This window comes from Triticum aestivum, chromosome 6A, assembly GCF_018294505.1.
Source record: "Triticum aestivum cultivar Chinese Spring chromosome 6A, IWGSC CS RefSeq v2.1, whole genome shotgun sequence".
In the NCBI taxonomy this organism is placed as follows: domain Eukaryota; kingdom Viridiplantae; phylum Streptophyta; class Magnoliopsida; order Poales; family Poaceae; genus Triticum; species Triticum aestivum.
In genome coordinates this window covers 411939217-411961940 of record NC_057809.1, presented here as the reverse complement: position 1 = coordinate 411961940, position 22724 = coordinate 411939217, and the positions used below count along the sequence as shown (strand labels likewise).

Sequence of the window (22724 nt, the reverse complement as noted above, 5' to 3'; positions counted from 1 at the left end):
ATGCCTATCAAGAGGTGTAGCTATGGTTCGGATACGACCAGAGCCCCCAAGTGATTTCCCTGATGCCCTTATGCTGATCAAGAGGGTATAAACTATGGTTCGGATATGACCAAAGCCCCCAAGTGATTTCCCTGGTGGCTTTAAGCCTATCAAGAGGTGTGACTATGGTTCGAGCATAGCCCCCAAGTGATATTGTGAGCTGTGCTCAAGGGATACCCATGTTTGAGATGTGCTGTGCAACAGACTCTCTTTGGCCCCTTATGATAATATTGGCTTGATAGCCGGATTACCGAAGTAACTAGAGCTATGCTCTTATGATAATTTTGGCTTGATAGCCGGATCGAGAGGGTAGTAACGCTATGTTCTCTTTGGTGAATACACCTATGTTTGAACAGGAAGCCCCCAAATGATATTACGAGTTGTGCTCAAAGGGCCACCTATGTTTGAGCTTTGCTTTTGCAATAGACTCTCTTTGGTTCCTTTAATTTTTCCTGAGAACTCGAAATTGCGAGATATTACACTTTTTGAACCGGAAATTGTTAAACCGGATACCGAGAGCTTCAAAGTTTTGCGGGAGATGGCTTTCCCTTGAGCCGGATTTAAAACCGGAATCCTTCTTTTTAAGCCGGAAATTTTCTGATGGCCTTTAAATTTGCACCAATATGGAGGTTTAGGGTCCTGCATCGGATAACTCTGATATGTTAGGCCAATTAATATCCACCGCGGGGTTGATGATCACCATGGTAAAGCGGAAATTAATCATAGCCGAGTTAGCTGCAGTGTTATAAGCCAACGCGGACAAGAGAGTCGGCTGCAGCATAGTTGATGTAATCCGGACTGCGGGGGCGGCCGTTTGTGTTCCGGTTCATTAGTGTGATATGTGCATATGCCGGTGTAGAACAGCTAGCGTGCGCCATCCGCGGTAGGCATCACTTTCACAGCGAGAACTTGTCTTGTATAAAAAGATATAGGCCAGAGTAATTGTTTTCAAACAAAATACGTAGGAGGGATAACACCTGATTTGTTTGGACAACGGATGATTTGTTTATCGCGACAGAGATGGCTCAGGTAGACCAGCGACTCAATATAGTTTCGACGGCTCAGGCAGACCAGCGACTTATTATAACCCCGGCGGCTCAAAGCGGCAAGGGCGGCTCAACACGGCTCCGGCGGGTTGATGTAAATTAAGCTGCACGGGTGGCGACTTGCGCACACCTGTTCCATCAGTAAGCGGGCGCAGACGCTGGTGCGTGATGGTGCTGATGTACACTTCATAGGCACAACATGGCACCACCTCTGCTGCACATAAAAATATACAGACCAAAGTAACTGTTCTTTGATGAAAACAATATATTTAATAAAATAAACTTAGATGGATATCACTTGATATGTCTTGTCAGATGAACGCATATGCTGATGTTGATAATGCTGGACAAATCAGACAAAAAACATAGCCCGTACAAATGCACTTCTCACTTTGACTGTTCTGATGTGGCACTAGTAACCACACGGCCTTCCCTTATCCTTTTTGTAAGGAATGCAGCAGCAGTCTTCACGTGGAAGTTTGAACGGTGTACGTGCCTCCATTAAATCCAAACCCAGGATCAAATCTTTGCATATCCCTCTATTAACTTGTTAATCCGTTTTTTTTTGAGCTCAACTCTAAGGAAGCGGAAAGAGATCTGGGTCCGTCCCACGTGTGATGGTTGGGTATCGCTCCGAAATTCTCGGGGGCGATTAGGGTTTGGACGCCGGCGCATCTCGGCTTCCACGCGTGAGATCGATCCCGTTCGGCGACAATCCGTTCTCTCGCTCACGTTTTCAAAGCGAGTCTCGTCGTAAACCAATCCATCTCACAGCCTTCTGTGTGCTCCCTAGGGCGCATGGTCGTAAAACACCCACAAACCCTAGGAGGAGTTCTGGAGTCGTAGGGGAAGGATGGAGGGAGTAGCGGGAATGATGAAGAGTCTGAGGTTGTCGGAGGAGGAGAGGAAGGGCGTCAGGATCAGATTGGTGGGGAAGCAGAAGGGGAAGGCAGTGGATCATCAGGCAGTCGGGCGGGTGGTGTCTGAAAAGTCGGCTCATCCGAATGCGATCTTCTTATCCCTGGGCAGGATCTGGTGTCTGATTAAAGGGATTGATTATAGGGAGGCCGGAGATAATAGGTTTGTGTTCACCTTTAAACAAGAATCCGGCAAGAGGAAGGCCTTAGAGGATGGTCCGTGGATGTTTGATAAGGATTTGGTGGTGGTAGAGGAATATGATCCGGGTAAAAGAATTGAAGATTATGAGTTCAATGATATTCCAATCTGGGTGAGAATCTTCAATCTCCCCCTTGGTATGATGCACGAGGAGTCGGCAGAGGAGATAGGGAACATGATTGGGCATTTCGTGGAGGCGGATGCTGGAGTAGATGGGAAAGCAATTGGCAAATTTTTAAGAGTTAAGGTCAGGATGAATATTGGAAAACCAATCATGTAGGGATTCACCTTAGATGATGAAGATAGCAGTGAAATTCAGAAGAGAAAGAAAAAGATGAGCATAGATGGTAGGGAGGAAGAGGAGGAGGAGGGGCTGTGGTGCCGGTTCGAATACGAGTTTCTCCCTGACTTTTGCTACACTTGTGGCCTAATTGGTCATGTCTCCAAGGAGTGCTCCATCAAAGTAAAGAAAGGAGAGGACCCCCAATTCGGTCCCTGGCTGAGAGCTGACATTGGTAGAAGGAAGTTCAGTGGGGAGGAGGACCGCAAATGGAAAGGGAGAGGAGGTAGCGGGGGAGGAGGCAGATTCTTTGGGCATAGTCGCTTGACGGGCAGATCGGGGAGCGGGGAGTGGCAGTGATAGCTTAACATGGAGGAAGGGAGAGGGGCTGAACTCTGGTACAAAAGAAGGCAGGGGTGATGGTGAGGAGGAAGTGACGAGCCCTGCAAAATTGAGTAGCCATGAACCAACACGGGGGGGGGAGCCGAAAAAACTTGACATGAGCACAGCAAAGATACAAGGAGATCCAAACACAAAGGACAACTCTGATCGAGAGGCAACAACGGATCCAAGGGACTTAGAGAAGGAAACAGGGGGGGTTAAGTAAACAGGTGGCCGTTGTTGCATGCGGACCAGAGGTGAAGGAAACAATGGAGCAAGGGCAAACTGATGGGGGACAGAAAGGTAGTAAGGGGACGGCGGGAAAGCCTACTTAAAATAAAATGTCGAAGTTCCACAGGAAGCCTAGGAGTGAGGACAAAAACCGAGCACACAGAAAAACTTCTGTGAATATTGTGGGGAATAAGAGGGGCCATGAGGGGGAGGATGCTGAAATTGTGGAGGAGGCAAAAAGGGGGAGGCACATGGAGGGTAACAAGGCGGCGTCGGAAGAGGATTTGAAGGAAGGAAACATCAAAATAAATGAGATATCGGCCGGGCTGTTAGAACAGCCCCGCCGGACACAATGAAAATTATCAGTTGGAACTGTCGGGGACTCAGGAACGGCCCAGCAGTTCGATCTCTCCTTGATATGGGGAGAGTGGAGGATCCTGATGTTTTATTCTTGGCGGAGACGAGGCTCACAGAGAAGGAGTTGGATAGGTTCAGGTGGATGCTCGGGTTGACAAATATGTTAGTCTGGAATCCGGTGGGGAGAAGTAGAGGAGTTGCGCTGTTCTGGAGGAAAGGGCTGAATATCTCGCTACGTTCGTATGGGAGGAGACATATCGATGTTGATGTTACAGAGGAAGATGGCTCAATCTGGCGATTGACAGGAGTGTACGGGGAGTCAGCAATGGAGAGGAAGAAGGAGACTTGGAGAACACTTAAGCTACTCAATCAGCAACACCAACAGGACCGACCTTGGTTATGTCTCGGTGATTTTAACGAGATTCTCTCGAGCGTAGAAAAGGTGGGAGGCGCCGATAGATCGCAAGGGGTGATGGAAGGCTTTCGGGAGGCGCTGGAGGTGTGTGGGCTGACAGATTTGGGGTTTGAGGGAGATATCTTCACCTAGAGGAACCATAGCAAGGAGCTGAGCACGTATATCTGTGAAAGATTGGACAGAGCCACTGCTGATGACAAATGGCGCGAAAAATTCCCGGAGTTTGTAGTGGTGAACGGGTTGCCAAGACACTCTGATCATCGCCCTGTGATCGTTAATACGAAGGGGCTTGACAGGAGCTGGAAAGGGGGAGATCGAGGATTTCATTTCGAGGCGAGATGGCTCCAGGAGGAGGGGTGTGAGGAGGTTATTAGAGAAGCCTGGGAGTGGAGCTGGAGTAGCAGGGAGGGAGATGTGGCTCATGCACTAAAGGAGATTGCGGGGAAGATGCGGGTTTGGGGCAAAGAAGTGGTGGGTGCATTGGAAGGTAGATTGAGGAAGGCGAAAGCAGATTTGGAGCGGTGCATGAAGGAAGATGTGTCGCAAGAGAAGATACAGGAGGAAGCTAACCTAAGATGCCTGGTGAATGAGTTAGAGGAGAAGAAAAATACCATGTGGAAGCAAAGAGCTCATGTGTGGTGGTTGCTGGAGGGAGATAGGAACACACGTTTTTCCACCTCATGGCGTCTGTGAGGAAGAAGGCAAACAAGATAAAGGAGCTTAGGAGGGAGGATGGGTCGGTAGTAGAGGAGAGTGGTTTAACTAACTATGTCTGTTCTTATTTCCAAGAACTATTCACCTCCTCGCCAGGCAACCGAGTGGAAGAACTCATCCACAAGGTACAAACGAGGGTCACCACCGCAATGCTGAATGTGTTGGATGCAGAATTTACTTGTGAGGAGGTGAAAGCTGCTCTAGATCATATTGGTGACCTGAAAGCACCGGGCCCGGATGGTATGCCTTCGATAGTCTTTAAACGCCACTGGCACTTCATGGGCGACTACATTGTGGAAGAAGTTTTGGCGGTTCTCAATGGGGGGCCGATCCCAGAAGGCTTGAATGATACGATGGTTGTCCTCATACCCAAGGTAAAATACCCAAGCAGAATTAAGGACTTGCGCCCGATTAGTTTGTGCAACGTCTTGTACAAATTGGTGTCTAAGGTGTTGGCAAATCGGTTAAAGATTGTGCTTCCAGATATCATCTCTGAAAATCAGAGTGCGTTTATCCCCGACAGGTTGATTACTGATAACGTCCTAGTTGCATATGAAGCCTCACACTTTCTAAGAAAAAAACGCAGTGGTAAGGAGGGAATGGCTGCTATAAAGGCGGATATGAGCAAGGCCTATGACCATGTTGAATGAAACTTCCTTGAAGCAATGCTTGTCAAACTGGGGTTCCGGAGGAGGTGGGTGGATCTCATTATGAAGTGTGTTAGAACCGTACGCTATCAAATCAAAGTGAATGGCACCCTCACGGAGCAGTTTATCCCAACGCGTGGTCTGAGGCAGGGGGATCCCCTCTCCCCCTATCTCTTTGTGATCTGTGTTGAAGGCTTGTCCGCACTACTACATGAAGCTGAGGAGCAAGGAAGGATTAGCGGTGTTAAAATTTGCCAAAACGCGTCGAGTATTTCACACCTGTTGTTCGCCGATGATTCAGTGATATTTCTGAAGCCAAAGCAGGAAGAGGACGCTATCCTCCATGATATACTCAAGCTCTATGAAAACTGCTCGGGGAAATGTATCAACACAGAGAAGTCTGCCATCATGTTCTCGCCAAACACTGACATAGCTGCCAAAAACAAGGTCAAGTCAGCGGTTCAGATCACGAGTGAAGATTGGAAAGACAGATACCTTGGTCTTCCAGTACATGTTGGCCGGTCCCGGAGACGCACCTTCTCATACATCAAGCGTTGCATGTGTGGCCGTGTACATGGATGGCAGGAGCGGCTATTGGCGAAGAGTGGAAAGGAAACCTTGGTGAAAGCTGTGGCACAGGCGATCCCAACACTCCCGATGTCGTGCTTTGATCTTACGAAAACCTTCTGCCAAGAACTTAACACACTCATAGGAAAGTTTTGGTGGAGTCACCAGGATAAGGAGAACACAATGCATTGGCTGACTTGGCTGACCTTGACAAAGCCGAAAGCACAGGGAGGTCTAGGCTTTCGGGACATGCAGAGTTTCAACATCGCTATGCTGTCCCGTCAAGGCTGGCGTCTACTACAGAACCCAGATAGTTTGTGTGGCAGAATTCTGAAAGCACGATACTTCCCAAACTCTGACATCCTTGAGGCAGTACCGAGAGATGGTATTTCTTATACTTGGCGCAGCATCTTAACAGGGCTGGATTTAATCAAACAAGGGTATATATGGCGGATAGGGAACGACACGGCGGTGAACATCTGGTCCGATCCATGGATACCCAGGGCATGGTCCCGCACAGTTACGCCAAGAGGACAGAGCTTACTCACCCATGTTAGTGAACTGATCAATCCTCTCACAGGGACTTGGGATGAGGACCTGATACGAGATACCTTCTGGGCGGATGATGCTAGCCACATTCTCCAAATCCCGCTCCGGGAGGGACTAGATGACTTCATGGCCTGGCATATCGATAAGCGAGGCAACCATTCGGTCCGGAGTGCTTACAAACTGCAGGTGCAGATTGACAAACAGAAACGGGGTGGTACCCCGGAAAGCATCTCCATGCCCGTCGGCGCCCTCGACACAAGTCACGATCAGTCGTGGAAGAGAATCTGGAAGCTTCCATGCCCACGGAAAATACAGATGTTCACCTGGCGGATCAAGCATGAATCCCTAGCGCTACGAACAAATCTGTGCAGGCGGGGAGTCAAGCTAGAGTCCACAAAGTGCCTATTCTGTGGTCTAGCGGAGGAGGATGGGGCTCACCTTTTTGTCAAATGCAAGTCGGTTAAGGAAGCCTGGAGGGATATGCAGCTTGAGCGAATCCGAGTTCAGCTGGAGCAAATTACGTCCGTGCATGCAATGCAGGACTTTCTATGGGACCTAGATGAAAAATTGCGAGTTCACATCCTGACCTTTTGGTGGCATTGGTGGAATAATAGAAACAAGGTGCGAGAGGGAGAACTGCCTATCCCAGTGTCGGAACTCACTAGACGTGTGCTTAGCAACACACTAGAGTTCATGCAGTTGTTTACGGAGAAAACCAAGGAAGCTATGGAAGGCAAGTGGCAGGCGCCCGAACAAGATCGAGTGAAGATCAACCTTGATGGGGCTTTTACTCCAGGAGAATCCTTTGTGTCTTGGGGGGTGGTCATCAGAGACCACACAGGAGAAGTGATGTTGGCTCGTGCAGGACGAACGGAGCATACTACTGATCCGTTTGCGGCGGAAGTAATTGCCATGTCCCAAGCGGTCTCTTTGGCGGTGAACGTCGGAGCGCTTCGCGTGACTTTCAAAACGGACTCGCGGCTACTCCGAGAAGCTCTAGACCTCAGGAAGGTGGATTCCTCACCGTATGCAGCCATCATCGAGGACATCAAATATCAGCTCAAGTTGTGGTTTTCCGAGCAGGAAATTAATGTTTGTCGTCGTACTACGAACACTGTAGCACATGAACTAGCAAAACTTGGTCGTTCGTGTCTACCGAAGGAGAGTATCGGTTGGGACACTTGTGTACCGCCTTCTATGGCTGTTTGTGTTTCGGGTGATTTGCCCGTGCACCGTTAAGTTATAAAGCTTTGCTTTGCTCTAAAAAAAACTCTAAGACTGGTCGTAATGGTAGTATCATAGCTAGTATCATGCATGCCAACTAGACAATTTTGATGAGGTGTCATAGAATTAAATGAAGAAAGAGAGAGTTGAGTATCATATCATGATACCGTATCATAATAAATGCTATGCTACTACTCCCTCCGTTCCTAAATACTTGTCTTTCTAGGCATTTTAACAAGTGACTACATACGGAGCAAAATGAGTGAATTTACACTCTAAAATATGTCTACATACATCCGTATGTAGTAGTATTTAAAATGTCTAGAAAGACAAATATTTAGGAACGGAGGGAGTATGTGTCATGCATGACAATAAATAAGGTACTACATGATACTACTCTATGATATTGTGCATTAGAGAGGTAGTATCATAGACTAGTATCATATGCATGATACTATTATATAATACTCCCCATTATCACGGTTGTTTACGCCAACAGGTGCCCTCCTGTATCTTTTCCTCTCATTGGACGCTTTTCCCAAGGTCGCCTCTGGAAAAATTCAGCTAGGCGAACAACGGACAGTCGGCATTAAACCGGAGTTTTGCGAAGGATGGTCATTCAGCTGAAGAGATCTCGTTTTCCCTGATTATCAATGACAGTCAAGTCAAATGTATCCACTTGCATGTCTTCATCTGTGGCCTTAATACCAACCGCACGGGCAGCGCTTTCCTCATTGCCATCTACACAGGCGGGTAGCTGGTGTGGAGACCCGGCGACGGGCGGGGTGGAGCAGAGGCAGCAGGCTGGCGCGGGGCGGTAGCCGGCTGGGCGTGCGAGAGCCGGCGCTAAGCGGGTCAGGCGCGCGGAGGCAGGAACCAGCACGAAGTAGCGGAGGCGTAGGCTCGCGAAACGCGAGGTCGGTCGCAGGTTGAACAAGATGTCGATTCAAACACGAGGCGGCTTATAGACGGAGGCGACTCAGAAGGGCGCCGGCATACATGCGGCGGCGAGGCGGAGTCGGAGTCAGACGACCCGCAAACCGGCGGCGATTCTGAGCGATGAAAGCAAGGCCGTGGCAGCTGCTCGGAAGCGGTGAGCAACGGCGCCTGTGGCCGGCTCAGCAGTAGTGGAGGCCGAGGAGGCCCATGGCAGAGGAGGGCAATGGCGGGGCGCCGGTTTGCGATCCGAGGTGCGGCGGCTCAGTGCACTGAGAGGCAGCGACGCAGAGGCGGGTCATGGCGATGACTCGGGGATGCAGACAGAGGCGAGACGAGGCAGCGTCGGAGGCGTGAACCGGCGAGACGGAGGTGTGGTGCAGAGAGCCCTCACAGCAGTGAAGAGCCATGGCGGGGCGCCGGTTTGAGGCCGCAACGGCAGAGGCATGCCGGCCATAGCAGAGCTATGGTAGCAGAGGCGAGGCGGGTCATGGTCCTGACGGGTTGGAAGCGTTGCTGCTCGTCTCAGCCGCAGAAGCAGCAGGCGTTCGAGGCAAAGATGTCAGGCCAGTGGTGTGAAGCCGGGTCAAGCGCGGATGCGGCAGCTCGAAGCAGATGATTTGAAGGCGGCTCCGGGTTATGGCACTGGCCAGAGACGGTTTGGGATGCGGCAGTGCGCGAGGCAGCCCGGCGCAGTGGAGCCAAAGGATGGGCAACGCGCAAGGCGGCCCGGCGGCTCAGGAGGCCGGGGCACAGCGCGGCGAGGCTTGGCGGCGGTTTGGATCCCGATGGAGATGCAGACGGAGGAGCGGCCGAGCCGGCCGAGCCCGTAGCTGACAATAACGGGCGGGTCAACCCGGACCGGGTCAAACCGCTTGCGCCGGGGCGGTTTAGTACAGTCATAGACGTTGACTTGGAGCAAGGATGTTGCAGGGTTAAGATCAGAGCAGCTCAGGTGTGGTGGTTCAAGGTCACAGCGTGGCGACTCACAGGCTCAGGCGAGGCCGTTTTGAAGATGGTTGGCAGCAGCGCGATGACCCGCCGTGGTGCGCCGGAACAGCAGCAGGTACCGCGCAGTGGGAGACACAGCCGGTAACCCATTGTCAGCGGTTCTGCGATTTAATCCGGAGAGGTTCCAAGGCAGGAGATCGACCCAGCGGCGGCTCAGCAATGAAACAAGGCGGATCAAAGCCGCGAAAAAGCAGTAACGGCCAAACAGCATGAGGTCAAAAACGGCTCGGTGACGTTGTACGCTCATGACCCAATCCTTCTCCGAGTCATTATTGGTTTGATTTTGATCACGAAAAACATGGTCGCGGAAAACATGCCGGAGCTGCGGCTTGCTGACAGTGGTCGTAACCGGGTCGCAAAAAACATGCCGGACGCTGGTCCATGCCATTAGTAGCAGCTATATTTGTGCACCTCCTAATTTGCCTCTGGTTCCGTGTAGTACTAGGAGTAGCATCTTTCGTTGATTGATGTGATCGGACAGCCTTGATACGTGTGCAGATTTAGCTCTTCCCGTGATGCCAGGCAAGAGACTTTTCACCCCCAATTGTTTCTCGTCCGGTTAGTCTCTAACTTGACTCACCTGCAAACTTCGATCCGGACCGGTTCATCCTTGGACTCGGTGGATTAAAACGACGCGACGGCGACGTACATAGATGGAACCTTAACTTTTCTTGCACCTGAATTTTGTATATGCTGCCGCTAAAAACTTCTCCGATCTTGACAGATGAACTTGTAGTTGATATGAATCCTTTCATATTGAATCTTTCCTTATTTAAAAATTTGCAAACTTCTCAATGCCTTGGAGAGATCCCTTCAAGAACTCAATGCATCTTTGTAGTAGTTTGAGAGGGGTTGAGTGGAATCGAGAGACGCAATGCAAGACAAGGGTTTAGACAGCTTCGGGCCCCGGGAAACATCATCCGGTAACAACCCTACATGCTGTTTGAGGCTACCTCTCATTATGATCATGAGGAAGTCGTCGTAAACCGGCTCTCCCTGTTAACCCTAACCCTTTAAGATTGTTTCTTATTTCTTGTCCCTCTTTGGGGAGCCCCGCCCCTCCTTATATATGTTGAAGAGGCGGGTTACATGTATAGTCCAACTCGGACTTAAGATTTAACTATTATGACTTCTCTTCTTGGGCTTCTTAACATCTTGGACTTCATAACGTCTCGGGCTTCATAACTCCTGGCAACCCAGTTACCACTGTCAGCCGGGAGTTAACTGGTGCCGGTTTAAGATTGTCTCGGGAGTTAACTGGTGCCGGTTTAAGATTGCCTGCCGGGAGTTAACTTCTGCCGGTTTAAGATTGTCTGCCGGGAGTTAACTTCTGCCGGTTTAAGATTGTCTGCCAGTTTAAGAATATATGCTGAGTTATCATCTGACTTAACCCCTGTCTTAACTATCAGCCGGTTTAACAACCGGCCGGTTTACCGTCTGCGTTAACTGCCTATTTTACCTGTCTGTCTTAACTGTCAGCCGGTTTAACAACCGGTCGGTTTACCGTCTGGGTTAATTGCCTGTTTTACCTGTCTGTCTTAACACCTGCCGATTTACCACCTGCCTTAACACCTGCTGGTTTACCAAGTCCCAGCCGGGTTATAACTCCGGCCGGATCATACCGCGGGGTATATCCCCGACACTGCCCCTACTGACACTGGAAAAGGACACCGCAAGATTGAACCCAAAGCTAAGCACTTCTCCCATTGCAAGAGAAAACAACCTAGTTGGCCAAACTAAACCGATAGTTCGAAGAGAATTACAAAGATATAAAATCATGCATAAAAGAATTCAGAGAAGGCTCAAATAGTATTCATAGATAAGCTGATCATAAATCCACAATTCATCGGATCTCGACAAACACACCGCAAAAGAAGATTACATCGGATATATCTCCAAGAACATCGAGGATAACATGGTATTGAGAATCAAAGAGAGAGAAGAAGCCATCTAGCTACTAGCTATGGACCCGTAGGTCTGAGGTAAACTACTCACGCTTGGAAGGGTAATAGGGTTTATGTAGAAGCCCTCCGTGATTGAATCCCCTCCGACAGGATGCCAGAAAAGGCCCCTAGATGGGATCTCACGGGTACAGAAGGTTGTGGCAGCGGAAAAGTGTTTTCATGGATACTTGTGGTGGTTTGAGAATATATGTGAATATATAGGCGAAAGAATTAGGTCAGGGGAGTAACGGGGGATCCAGAAGGTAGGGGGCGTGCCCTACACCCTTGTGGTCACCTCGTAGCTCTTCTGACTTGCACTCCAAGCCTCCTGGGTGTCTTCTGGTCCAAGAAAAATCATCACGAAGGTTTTATTCCGTTTGGACTCCGTTTGGTATTCCTTTTCTGCGAAACTCATAAACAAGGAAAAAACAAAAACTGGCACTGGGCTCTAGGTTAATAGGTTAGTCTAAAAAATAATATAAAATAGTATATTAATGCATATAAAACATCCAAAACAGATAATATAATAGCATGGAACAATCAAAAATTATAGATACGTTGGAGACGTATCAGAGTCCCAATTGTCCAGTGGGTGAAAATCTTGATGCTAAAATTGATATAAGTGGGTTTGGAGAGGTCAAGACTTTAGGTAGTTTTCCACCCACTATTTTGGATTTCAAGGAATTTAATTATGGTGATTTTTCTATTACTGAATGTATTTCCTTTTTGCAATCGATGTTAAATTCACCCAATGCCTATGATCAAAATAAATCTTTTACTAAACATATCGTGTATGCACTTACTAAGGCTAATGAACAAAAGCTTGAACTTTAGGTTCCATCCCTAGAAAATTAGATGATGGACGGGAACCTACTATCAAAATTAAGATCAATAATCATGAATGCAAATGCTTTATGTAATTTAGGAGCAAGCGTGTCCACTATGCCTAAAGCATTATATGATGTTCTTGGTTTTGATGATATGGCTGAATATTTGTTAAATTTGCACCTTGCGGATTATACTATAAGCCTATGGGAAGAATAAATGATGTGCTCGTTATTGCAAATAGAAATTATGTTCCTGCAGAATTTATTGTTTTGGATATTGAATGCAATCTTGCATGTCCTATCATACTTGGAAGACCCTTTTTAAGAACTATAGGTGCAATTGTTGATATGAAGGAGGGAAATGTAAGGTTCCAATTTTCATTGATGAAAGGTATGGAACACTTCCCAAGAAAGAGAGTAAAGCCTCCTTATGAATCTATCATGAGAGCCACACATTATCTATTTTTAGATGACAAAACTTGATAGGGCATTAAACAATAGTGCTTGTTGGGAAGCAACCCAATATTTATCTTTACTATTTTTGGGTGTCAGCATGACTATTGCTACTGTAGTAATTATTTGGTATCTTTTCTTTTAATTTTTTTTGCCAAGTTGATCCCTTGGGATGTTGCGAGTGCATGTTTCTTAGGTCCCGTGCAGAAAAAAATTGCGTCTAGTGTATAAATTTTACTTTTGTGCCAGAACGTGATCAATTCTTGAAATTTTACACAGTACTGAATTACAATTTTTCTACTATTTCCTAATTTTTTAGAATTTTTGGAGTTATAGAAGTACAGTTTAATATTATATCTTTACATACTATTTTGTTTTAGACAAATTGTTGTTATGTTTTCATTATCTGCTAGTGAACCTAAAATAGAAAAACCTCCTGATAATGATAATGAAACTTCTATCTCTGATGCTGAAACTCAGTCTGGTAATGAACATTCACCTAGTGATAATGAAAAAGATAATGCTGATGTTCATGAAGACTCTCAACCTAATAATAATAAAGAACAAGACAATGATGTTGAGATAGAACCACCTGTTGATCTTGATAACCCACAACCTAAGAATAAAAGGTATGATAAAAGAGACTTTGTGGCTAGAAAACACGGTAAGGAAAGAGAACCGTGGGTTACAAAACCTATGCCTTTTCCACCTAACTCAACTAAAAAGAATGATGATGAAGTATTTGAACGCTTTGCCGAAATGCTGAGGCCAGTCTTTTTGTGTACTCGCTTGACAGATATCTTAAAAATGCCTCCTTATGCAAAGAATATGAAAGACATCATCACCAATAAGAGAAAAATACCGGAAGCTGGAATCTCCACCATGCTTGCTAATTATACTTTTAAAGATGGAGTACCTAAAAAACTTGGAGATCCGGGAGTACCAACTATACCTTGCTCCATCAAAAATAATTATGTGAAAACTGCTTTGTGTGATTTAGGAGCTGGTGTTAGTGTTATGCCTTTCTCTTTATATAAAAGATTTGATTTGAATAAACTCACACCTACTGAAATATCTTTGCAAATGGCTGGTAAATCAACTGCCATACCTATCGGTGTTTGTGAGGATGTGCCCGTTGTTGTTGCTAATGTTACTATTTTTACTAACTTTGTTATACTTGAGATGTCCGAGGACGACAACATATTGATTATCCTTGGTAGACCCTTCTTGAATACTGCAGGGGCTGTTGTTGATTGCAATAAAATCAAGGTCACTTTTCATATCAATGGTAATGAGCATACGGTGCACTTTCCGAAAAAACAATTCCAAGTGAATGGTATTAATTCTATTGAAAAATCTCCGACAATCACTATTGGAAGTTTTCAAATACCTCTACCTACTGCCAAAAAAAATATGAAATGCATATTGTTGGGGACATTCATATCCCCACTGAGGTAACTTAGTGATCTACGAAAGTTCTTCGGTTTCATGCTAATCGAAAGTAGTTGTTAATAAGACTTGTTCAACCTTATTAATGTATCATTTTTGAGCGGTATGAAGTTGATGAATTTAGTAAGCACTACCTTCTGTCCCTACCTTTTTGTTTTCTGTTCTTATTAATTACGTAAAATAAAATACCATGTTTTGTATGTTTTTTTGAATTTCCCGTGCAATAAAAAATGACTCAAAAATAAAAGTTCTCAGAATGCTCTGAAAATTTAATACGATTTTTTTATTGCTCGCTAGCTGATTATGTCAGTGATATGAGTTAATATAATCTTTAAGAGTTATTGTCGGCATGGTTAGTTATAATGTTGACTGAAAACCTGGGTGTTGTTTAAGCTTATTTATGCAAACAAGAGCAAAAGAGTTCATAAAAGTTTTTCTTTTTCACTTTCAGTTTATCAACTGAATTGCTTGAGGACAAGCAAAGGTTTAAACTTGGGGGAGTTGATACGTCTCCAACGTATCTATTCTTCCTAATGCTTTTCCTCTTGTTTTGGACTCTAATTTGCATGATTTGAATGAAACTAACCCTGCACTGACGCTGTTTTCAGCAGAACTGCCATGGTGTTGTTTCTATGCAGAAATAAAAATTCTCGAAATGTAACGAAACTTTGCAAGGAATTTTTATACAATAAACAAGAATTTCTGGAGCCAAGACCCACCGGAGGGGGGGCACCTGGGTGGGCACAACCCACCAGGGTGCCCCCCTCCTGGCGCGCCCAGGTGGGTTGTCCCCACCTGGTGGCCCCGCAGACCCTGATTCCAACTTCATAAATACCTATTTTTCCAGAAAAAAAATCAAGGAGAAAGAATTATCATGATCTACGAGACAGAGCCACTGTCACCTCCCGTTCTTCATCGGGAGGCCAGATCTGGAGTCCGTTTGGGGCTTCGGAGAGGGGGATCTTCGTTCTTCGTCATCACCAACCCTTCTCCATCGCCAATTCCATGATGCTCCCCATCGGGAGTGAGTAATTCCTTCGTAGGCTCATTGGTCGGTGAGGAGTTGGATGAGATTCATCATGTAATTGAGTTAGTTTTGTTAGGGCTTGATCCCTAGTATCCACTATGTTCTAAGATTGATGTTGCTATGACTTTTCCATGCTTAATGCTTGTCACTTTGGGCCCGGGTGCCATGACTTCAGATCTGAACCGTTTATGTTATCACCATTATATCCATGTTCTAGATCCGATCTTGCAAGTTATACTCACCTACTACGTGTTATGATTCGGCAACCCCGGACTGACAATAGTCAGGACCACTCCCGGTGATGACCGTAGTTTGAGGAGTTAATGTATTCACCGCGTGTTAATGCTTTGTTCCGGTTCTCTATTAAAAGGAGGCCTTAATATCCCTTAGTTTCCAATAGGTGTTGGGGAACGTACCATGCAATTTCAAAATTTTCCTACGATCACGCAAGATCTATCTAGGAGATGCATAGCAACGAGAGGGGGCGAGTGTGTCCACGTACCCTCGTAGACTGAAAGCGAAAGCGTTAGGTTAACGCGGTTGATGTAGTTGAACGTCTTCACGATCCAACCGATCTTAGTACCGAACGTACGGAACCTCCGTGTTCAGCACACGTTCGGCTCAATGACGTCCCTCGAACTCTTGATCCAGCAGGGGGTCGACGGAGTGTTCCGTCAACACGACAGCGTGGTGACGGTGATGATGATGTGATCCGTGCAGGGCTTCGCCTAAGCACTACGATGCTATGACCGGAGGAGTAAACTATGGAGGGGGGCACCGCACACGGCTAAGAGAACTATTGGTGTGCCTTTAGGGTGCCCCCTGCCCCCGTATATAAAGGAGAGGGGGTGGAGGTGGCCGTCCTAGGAGGAGGCGCGCCAAGGGGGGAGTCCTACTAGGACTCCACTCCTAGTAGGATTCGGCCCTCCTTCCTTCCAACGGAGAGGGGGAAAGGGGAAAGAGGGGAGAGGGAGAAGGAAGGGGGGGCGCCCCACCCCTTGTCCAATTCGGATTGGCAAGGGGGGGGGGTGCCACCTCCCATGGCCTGCCTCCTCATCTCCACTTTGGCCCATGAGGCCCATTAACTTTCTCGGGGGGGGGGGGTCCGGTAACCTCTCGGTACTCCAAAAAATCCCCGAACCTCTTCGGAACCATTCCGGTGTCCGTATATAACCTTCCAATATATTAATCTTTACCCCTCGACCATTTCGAGACTCCTCGTCATGTCTGTGATCTCATCCGGGACTCCGAACAAACTTCTGTCACCAAAACACACAACTCATAATACAAATCGTCATCGAACGTTAAGCGTGCAGACCCTACGGGATCGAGAACTATGTAGACATGAACGAGACACATCTCTGGTCAATAACCAATAGCGGAACCTGGATGCTCATATTGGTCCCTACATATTCTACGAAGATCTTTATCGGTCAAACCGCATAACAAAATACGTCATTCCCTTTGTCATCGGTATGTTACTTGCCCGAGATTCGATTGTCGATATCATCATACCTAGTTCAATCTTGTTACCGGCAAGTCTCTTTACTCGTTCCGTAATACATCATCCCACAACTAACTCATTAGTCACATTGCTTGCAAGGCTTATAGTGATGTGCATTACCGAGAGGGCCCAGAGATACCTCTCCGATACTCGAAGTGACAAATCCTAATCTTGATCTATGCCAACCCAACAAACACCTTCGGAGACACCTGTAGAGCATCTTTATAATCACCCAGTTACGTTGTGACGTTTGATAGTACACAAGGTGTTCCTCTGGTATTCATGAGTTGCATAATCTCATAGTCAGAGGAATATGTATAAGTCATGAAGAAAGCAATAGCAATAAAACTAAACTATCATAATGCTAAGCTAACAGATGGGTCTTGTCCATCACATCATTCTCTAATGATGTGATCCCGTTCATCAAATGACAACATATGTCTATGGTTAGGAAACTTAACCATCTTTGATCAACGAGCTAGTCAAGTAGAGGCATACTAGGGGCACTCTGTTTTGTCTATGTATTCACACATGTACTAAGTTTTCGGTTAATACAATTATAGCATGAATAATAAACATTTATCATGATATAAGGAAATACAAATAACAACTTTATTATTGCCTCTAGGGCATATTTCCTTCAATAGGACCCCGCTGCCACAGGAGGGTAGGACAAAAGATGTCATCCAAGTCCTTTCCATAAGCACGTATGACTATTTACAGAATACATGCCTACATTATATTGATGAACTGGAGCTAGTGCCGTATCGCCCTAGGTTATAACTGTCTCATGATGAATATCATCCAACAAGTCGCCGATCCAATGCCTATGAATTTACATTATATTGTTCTTGCTAAGTTACTACTGCTATCGTTACTGTTGCCCTTATTACAAAACTACTGCTATCACTGTTATTGTTGTCACTATTATCCAAACTATCATATTACTTTGCTACCGATCACATTACTGCAGATAATTAATCTCCAGGTGTGGTTGAATTGAAAACTCAGCTGCTAATACCTTCAAATATTCTTTGGCTCCCCTTGTGCCGAATCTATAAATTTGGGTTGAATACTCTACCCTCGAAAGTTATTGCGATCCCCTATACTTGTGGGTTATCAGAGACCGATATAGTGAGCATGAGAATGACTCAAGAGGATACCGATATATTTCACCTTGGTTTTTGTAAAGTATCATGAAGCGAAGGGAATAGCACATGATAACCAAAAGGTTCACTCGAATGCCATTCGTGTATTCATAGGGATCAATATGGATGTCCACGGTTCCGCTATTGATCATTGAATAAAAAAGGGTTTTGTTCATGTCTATGTTTTACTGAACCTACAGGGTCACAAGCTTAAGGAAATCATGATCTGTTGAGTGTTATTGGTGAAGAGTTATGAGAAAATATTTATGAAATAGTTTCATTAATATTAAAAATAGTTTCGAGAGAAACCGAGAGCGTTCCGGAGTTACCGGAAGAGTTAAAGGGTTTACCCGGTAATACCGGGAATCAATATATAGGTGGAAAATGTTTCTGAAGATGTTAAATTAATAATAAAATGCTCTAATATTGATTAGGAGGCTTTTATATTTAATTAAATATCAACGAGTCAAGGAAAATACTAGGGCCCAATAACAATATATGGCGCCCCTAGCTTGTATGACAAGCTAGGGGTGGCCGAATTGGAGGTGGAGGGGGACTCCTCCACCCCTAGGGCCGGCGCAAGGGGGAGGAGTCCCTCCTCCCTTGTGGCGCCCCTCCTCCACCTTTGGAGACACACAAGTTTTGGAGCATCCTCTAGTTCTCCAGTTCTAATTCTAATTTGGAGTTGATCTAATTAGAGCTAGACCTAGATCTCTCTAATCCTCATAATAGAGAAGCCCTTTATGGTTCTCTTCTTCCCCTCTAATTCTCCGGCTACGATTAGCTCTGGACGACGAAGCGCTGCCGGATCATGAAGCCCGAATGCTTGCAATCTGTAGAGAGGTCGTGCTTTTGGTCTTCGGTTTGAGGGATCGCTCGTGAACTGTTCGAGGGACTTCATCGACGAGCTACACCAATTCTTCTTCCGTTGCAACTCGAAGTTGATAATGATTCGCTCTTAACCGCTAGTGGATCTTCATAGTGTTTTTGGTTTGATCGCAGGCCGATTTTCCGTTTCTACTACATTTTCCAACATATATCTCTTCGAGAGAGCCCAAAACACTTGTGTCTCATGTTACCATCGTGCCAAGACTACCTGTTTGGGACACCTACCCGATCTGCCAGATTTAACTCCGACACCCATGGCTCCAGCTCCGATGACGAAGCCCCTTCTACACACATTTTAATTCCTATGGGAAAAAAGACGTCATTTGATGTATATTTTTATTAAATGTAGGCTAATGTTTTTTTCTTTAAAATGTGAAAGATGGACTCCTATCCTATATAGGATTAGAAATTCAACCCACAAACCAAAGGCTTCATGAGAAGAAAAAAAATCTACTTCCTCCTATCCATATTATTTGTTATTCGAATAGTGTATCTAGCATTAAAAATCTACTTCCTCCTATCAATTGCGCATATGTGTATGCAACTAGTGTTCTGCCAATTAAACATCAATATGTGTGCAACTAGACTAAATTACAAGTCAACTGAGCATATGTGTGTGCAACTAGTCCTTCTGGCAACTAAACATCAATGTGTGTGCAACTAGACTACATTATAAACCAACTAAACATCAATGTCTGTACAACTAGACTAAATTACAAGCCAACTGATTTTTAAAAAATTGCACCATGTAGTACTAAAGTTGCACAATGTAGTATTTTATTGCATCATATAGCATCAAAGTTGGCACACAAAAAATTCGTCGAAACATATCCATGCGAATTTAGTTTCAAAGATCTCGTCGCGATGAATCCAACGGTGAAAACAAAACTGAATTCCAACATGTGGTTTAAAAGATACGGCTTTAAAAGAATATAAAATCTCAAAATAAAAGTATATGGATCTGTTTTCTCTAACTGATGAGACTAGTGTGAATACATTTAATGCCAGCATTAACATGCATTACGAGACAAAATAAATACACATGCATGTGTGTAACAGAGCGGCCGCTCGCAGCAATGAAATAGCGCGCACACTTTTTAGATTTTAGGTTAAAATATAACTAGAACATCCATTTGAGCGACAATTAATATGGACAGGAAGAGTAAAAAATTTCTACTAAGCAAAGGAGGCCTACAGTAGAAAGAAAGAAGCACAAACGTGCGCTGGGAGTTTGCGAGGACGGCGACCGCAACCGTCACGGATCGCAGAAAAACGTACTCCTAGTGCAGAAAAACGCCAATGGAGCGTTCCTCCGCACATGAGTCACTCACGCGTACGTGACTACGTGCACGTCGCACAGCCGCCACCGCGGCTTCCACGGCGCGAGGTGCTGCTCCCCCGGCCGACCTGGCCCTGCCGCAGCCGCTGGACGATGCGGTAGTGCTAGGTAATGGTCGTGGCGTGAGAGACGGAGACACGTATCGGGATGCAGTTTTAGCGGACTAGAATGGTTGCTTCACCCCTCGTTACGTCCTTGGCGTGTGCTCGTCTACCTGTGCAGAAAAACGCCGAAGCCCACCGAGCCTGCAACAAAACAAAAACGAAATCACTAGCATGGTAGAGAGCCCAGCTAGAACTCTCCCACTACTGTGGGCTAAATCGAATTCTTTCTTTGTCTCGAAAAAAATTATAAATTCTTTCATGGAAAACAAGCGAAAGCCCAGACGTTCTTTGTCTCAGAAAAGAAAATAAATTCTTTCTTGGAAAAGAAGCGAAAGCCCAGACGGAGAAGCAACAAGGCAAGGCAGGGAGAGGAACACCGATCCCCCACTCCACCCCACCCCGGAGAGGAGAAGAGAGGAGAAGAGAAGAAAAGAAAAGATCCGATCCGGCGGATCGAAGCGCAACCACCGTCTCGACGTCTCGCCTCGCCCTATCCGTTTCCTCCGTTTCACACTCTCCTCCCCTTCCTTGGTATAAGTCCTCCCTTGCTATTTCCGCCTCACATCCGACCACAAATCCGCACCCCGGACGCCCCCAGGACCACCGGCAGCAGCAGCCATGACGCCCTCCGCCGTCGCCAACCTAGCCGGCGCCTCCCCGCTGCCCGCCTTCGCGCCGAGGCCCAGGTCCAGGCCCAACTCGGCCAGCCCGGGCCCGTTCGGGCCCGCGCCGCGCCGGCTCGCCGTCGCCGCCCCGCCGCGGGCCTTCTTCTCCTCGGCTCCCTACCAGCCGCCGGAGCCGGAGGGCTACTCCTCCGTCCGCGAGTACGGCCTCGTGCCCATGGTCGTCGAGACCACCTCCCGCGGGGAGCGCGCCTACGACATCTTCTCCCGCCTGCTCAAGGAGCGGATCGTCTGCATCCACGGGCCCATCGCCGACGAGACGGCGTCCCTCGTCGTCGCGCAGCTGCTCTTCCTCGAGTCCGAGAACCCGCTCAAGCCCATCAGCCTCTACATCAACTCCCCCGGGGGCGTCGTCACCGCCGGGCTCGCCATCTACGACACCATGCAGTACATCCGCTGCCCCGTCAACACCATCTGCATCGGCCAGGCCGCCTCCATGGGCTCCCTCCTCCTCGCCGCCGGCGCGCGCGGGGAGAGGCGGGCGCTGCCCAACGCCAGGGTCATGATCCACCAGCCCTCCGGCGGGGCCCAGGGCCAGGCCACCGACATCGCCATCCAGGCCAAGGAGATACTCAAGCTGCGCGACCGCCTCAACAAGATCTACGCCAAGCACACGGGCCAGAACATCGACAAGATCGAGCAGTGCATGGAGCGTGACCTTTTCATGGACCCCGAGGAGGCCCGCGAATGGGGGCTTATAGACGAGGTCATCGAGAACCGCCCGGCCTCCCTCATGCCTGATGGCCTCAGTGCCGTTGACCCGCCTCACCACGGTGGGGGCGCCGGCGCCAACGGCCGTGGCAGGGACAGGGATATGGAGGAGCCCTCCGCGGTATGAGGGGTGGCCAGGCCACAAAGGTGAAACCTTTTTCTGAGTCCGGTGGCTATGTTGTTTGTTGTTAGATCTAAGTTTTGATTCCTAATACAACAGGTCAACTTGGTATCCTCTTCCTGTTGTTTCAATTGCCTGAACTGAGCTATTGCCGATATTTATTGCAACTCGTAAAAAGGAATTTCGTTCCTTTGATACTGATAAATTGATAGTGTGGTGAATATCAGTTATACGATCAATTTCAAGTCACAGCATGAAAACATGTTGTTCTTTTCTTCCCATTAGATTTTCTTTGTTTTCTGTCAACGGCCAATTAGTTTTATGATGATGTTTTCTTTATATGCAGTATATGATGTACTTAGAGATGCATCAGTTGTCATTCTGTTCCTGTCCTTTTAGGCTAACAAGCATACACCATCACTATGGTGTTGTCCAATGTTCTTATTCACTACTCCCTCCGTCCCACAATATAAGATCGTTTTTCAAGCTTGGACGGAGAGAGTATAAGGTTAATTTCCAGAATCACTCAAGCCAAGAGGCATTAGCAGAAGTGTAGTTTATGTAGAGTTACTTACTTGAACTGTTATTAGGAGCTTAGTGTTTAGAGATGACTGGATTAACCAACTTTGAAGAATGGTTTAGCATGTCTAGAAGTGTCAATATTTGGTCAAGCATTAAGCTATACAATTAGGAGGTAGAATTCTACTCCCTCTGTAAACAAATATAAGACGTTTTAGAGACTTGACACAAGTCTCTAAAACCTCATTTGTGTACAGCAGTTGTAAGTAGCTTGTGGTGTTGAGTTAGTTCAGATACAAGCTATGTGATTCATCCGGCGCTTCAGCCTTAGCAAACATCCAGAATGTGTTGCAGAGTTGCAGTATATACCTATGAACCATACCAAGTTCCATACCTAGAAACAGCGTTCTAAAGGGTGATGCCTGTGCAGCCACCCTACTGTTAGGCACCCTGTCTTGTTGTGATTTTGCCTGTAGGTAGAGTGATGTGTTCTTG

At 46.7% G+C, this 22724-nt stretch overlaps 1 protein-coding gene across 1 annotated transcript; it reads left to right on the top strand.

The window, feature by feature from the left end:
- The first annotated feature begins 20507 nt into the window (after nt 1-20507).
- Nucleotides 20508-21959, top strand: LOC123127688 (ATP-dependent Clp protease proteolytic subunit). The gene has a single exon (XM_044547474.1). It carries the CDS (start codon nt 20814-20816, stop codon nt 21714-21716), a length of 903 nt encoding a protein of 300 aa, XP_044403409.1. The 5' UTR covers nt 20508-20813; the 3' UTR covers nt 21717-21959.
- Nucleotides 21960-22724: the final 765 nt, after the last annotated feature.

What these genes read in the sequence shown, in the direction of transcription:
- LOC123127688 (XM_044547474.1), top strand. Translation starts at nt 20,814, where the DNA reads ATGACGCCCTCCGCCGTCGCCAACCTAGCCGGCGCCTCCCCGCTGCCC.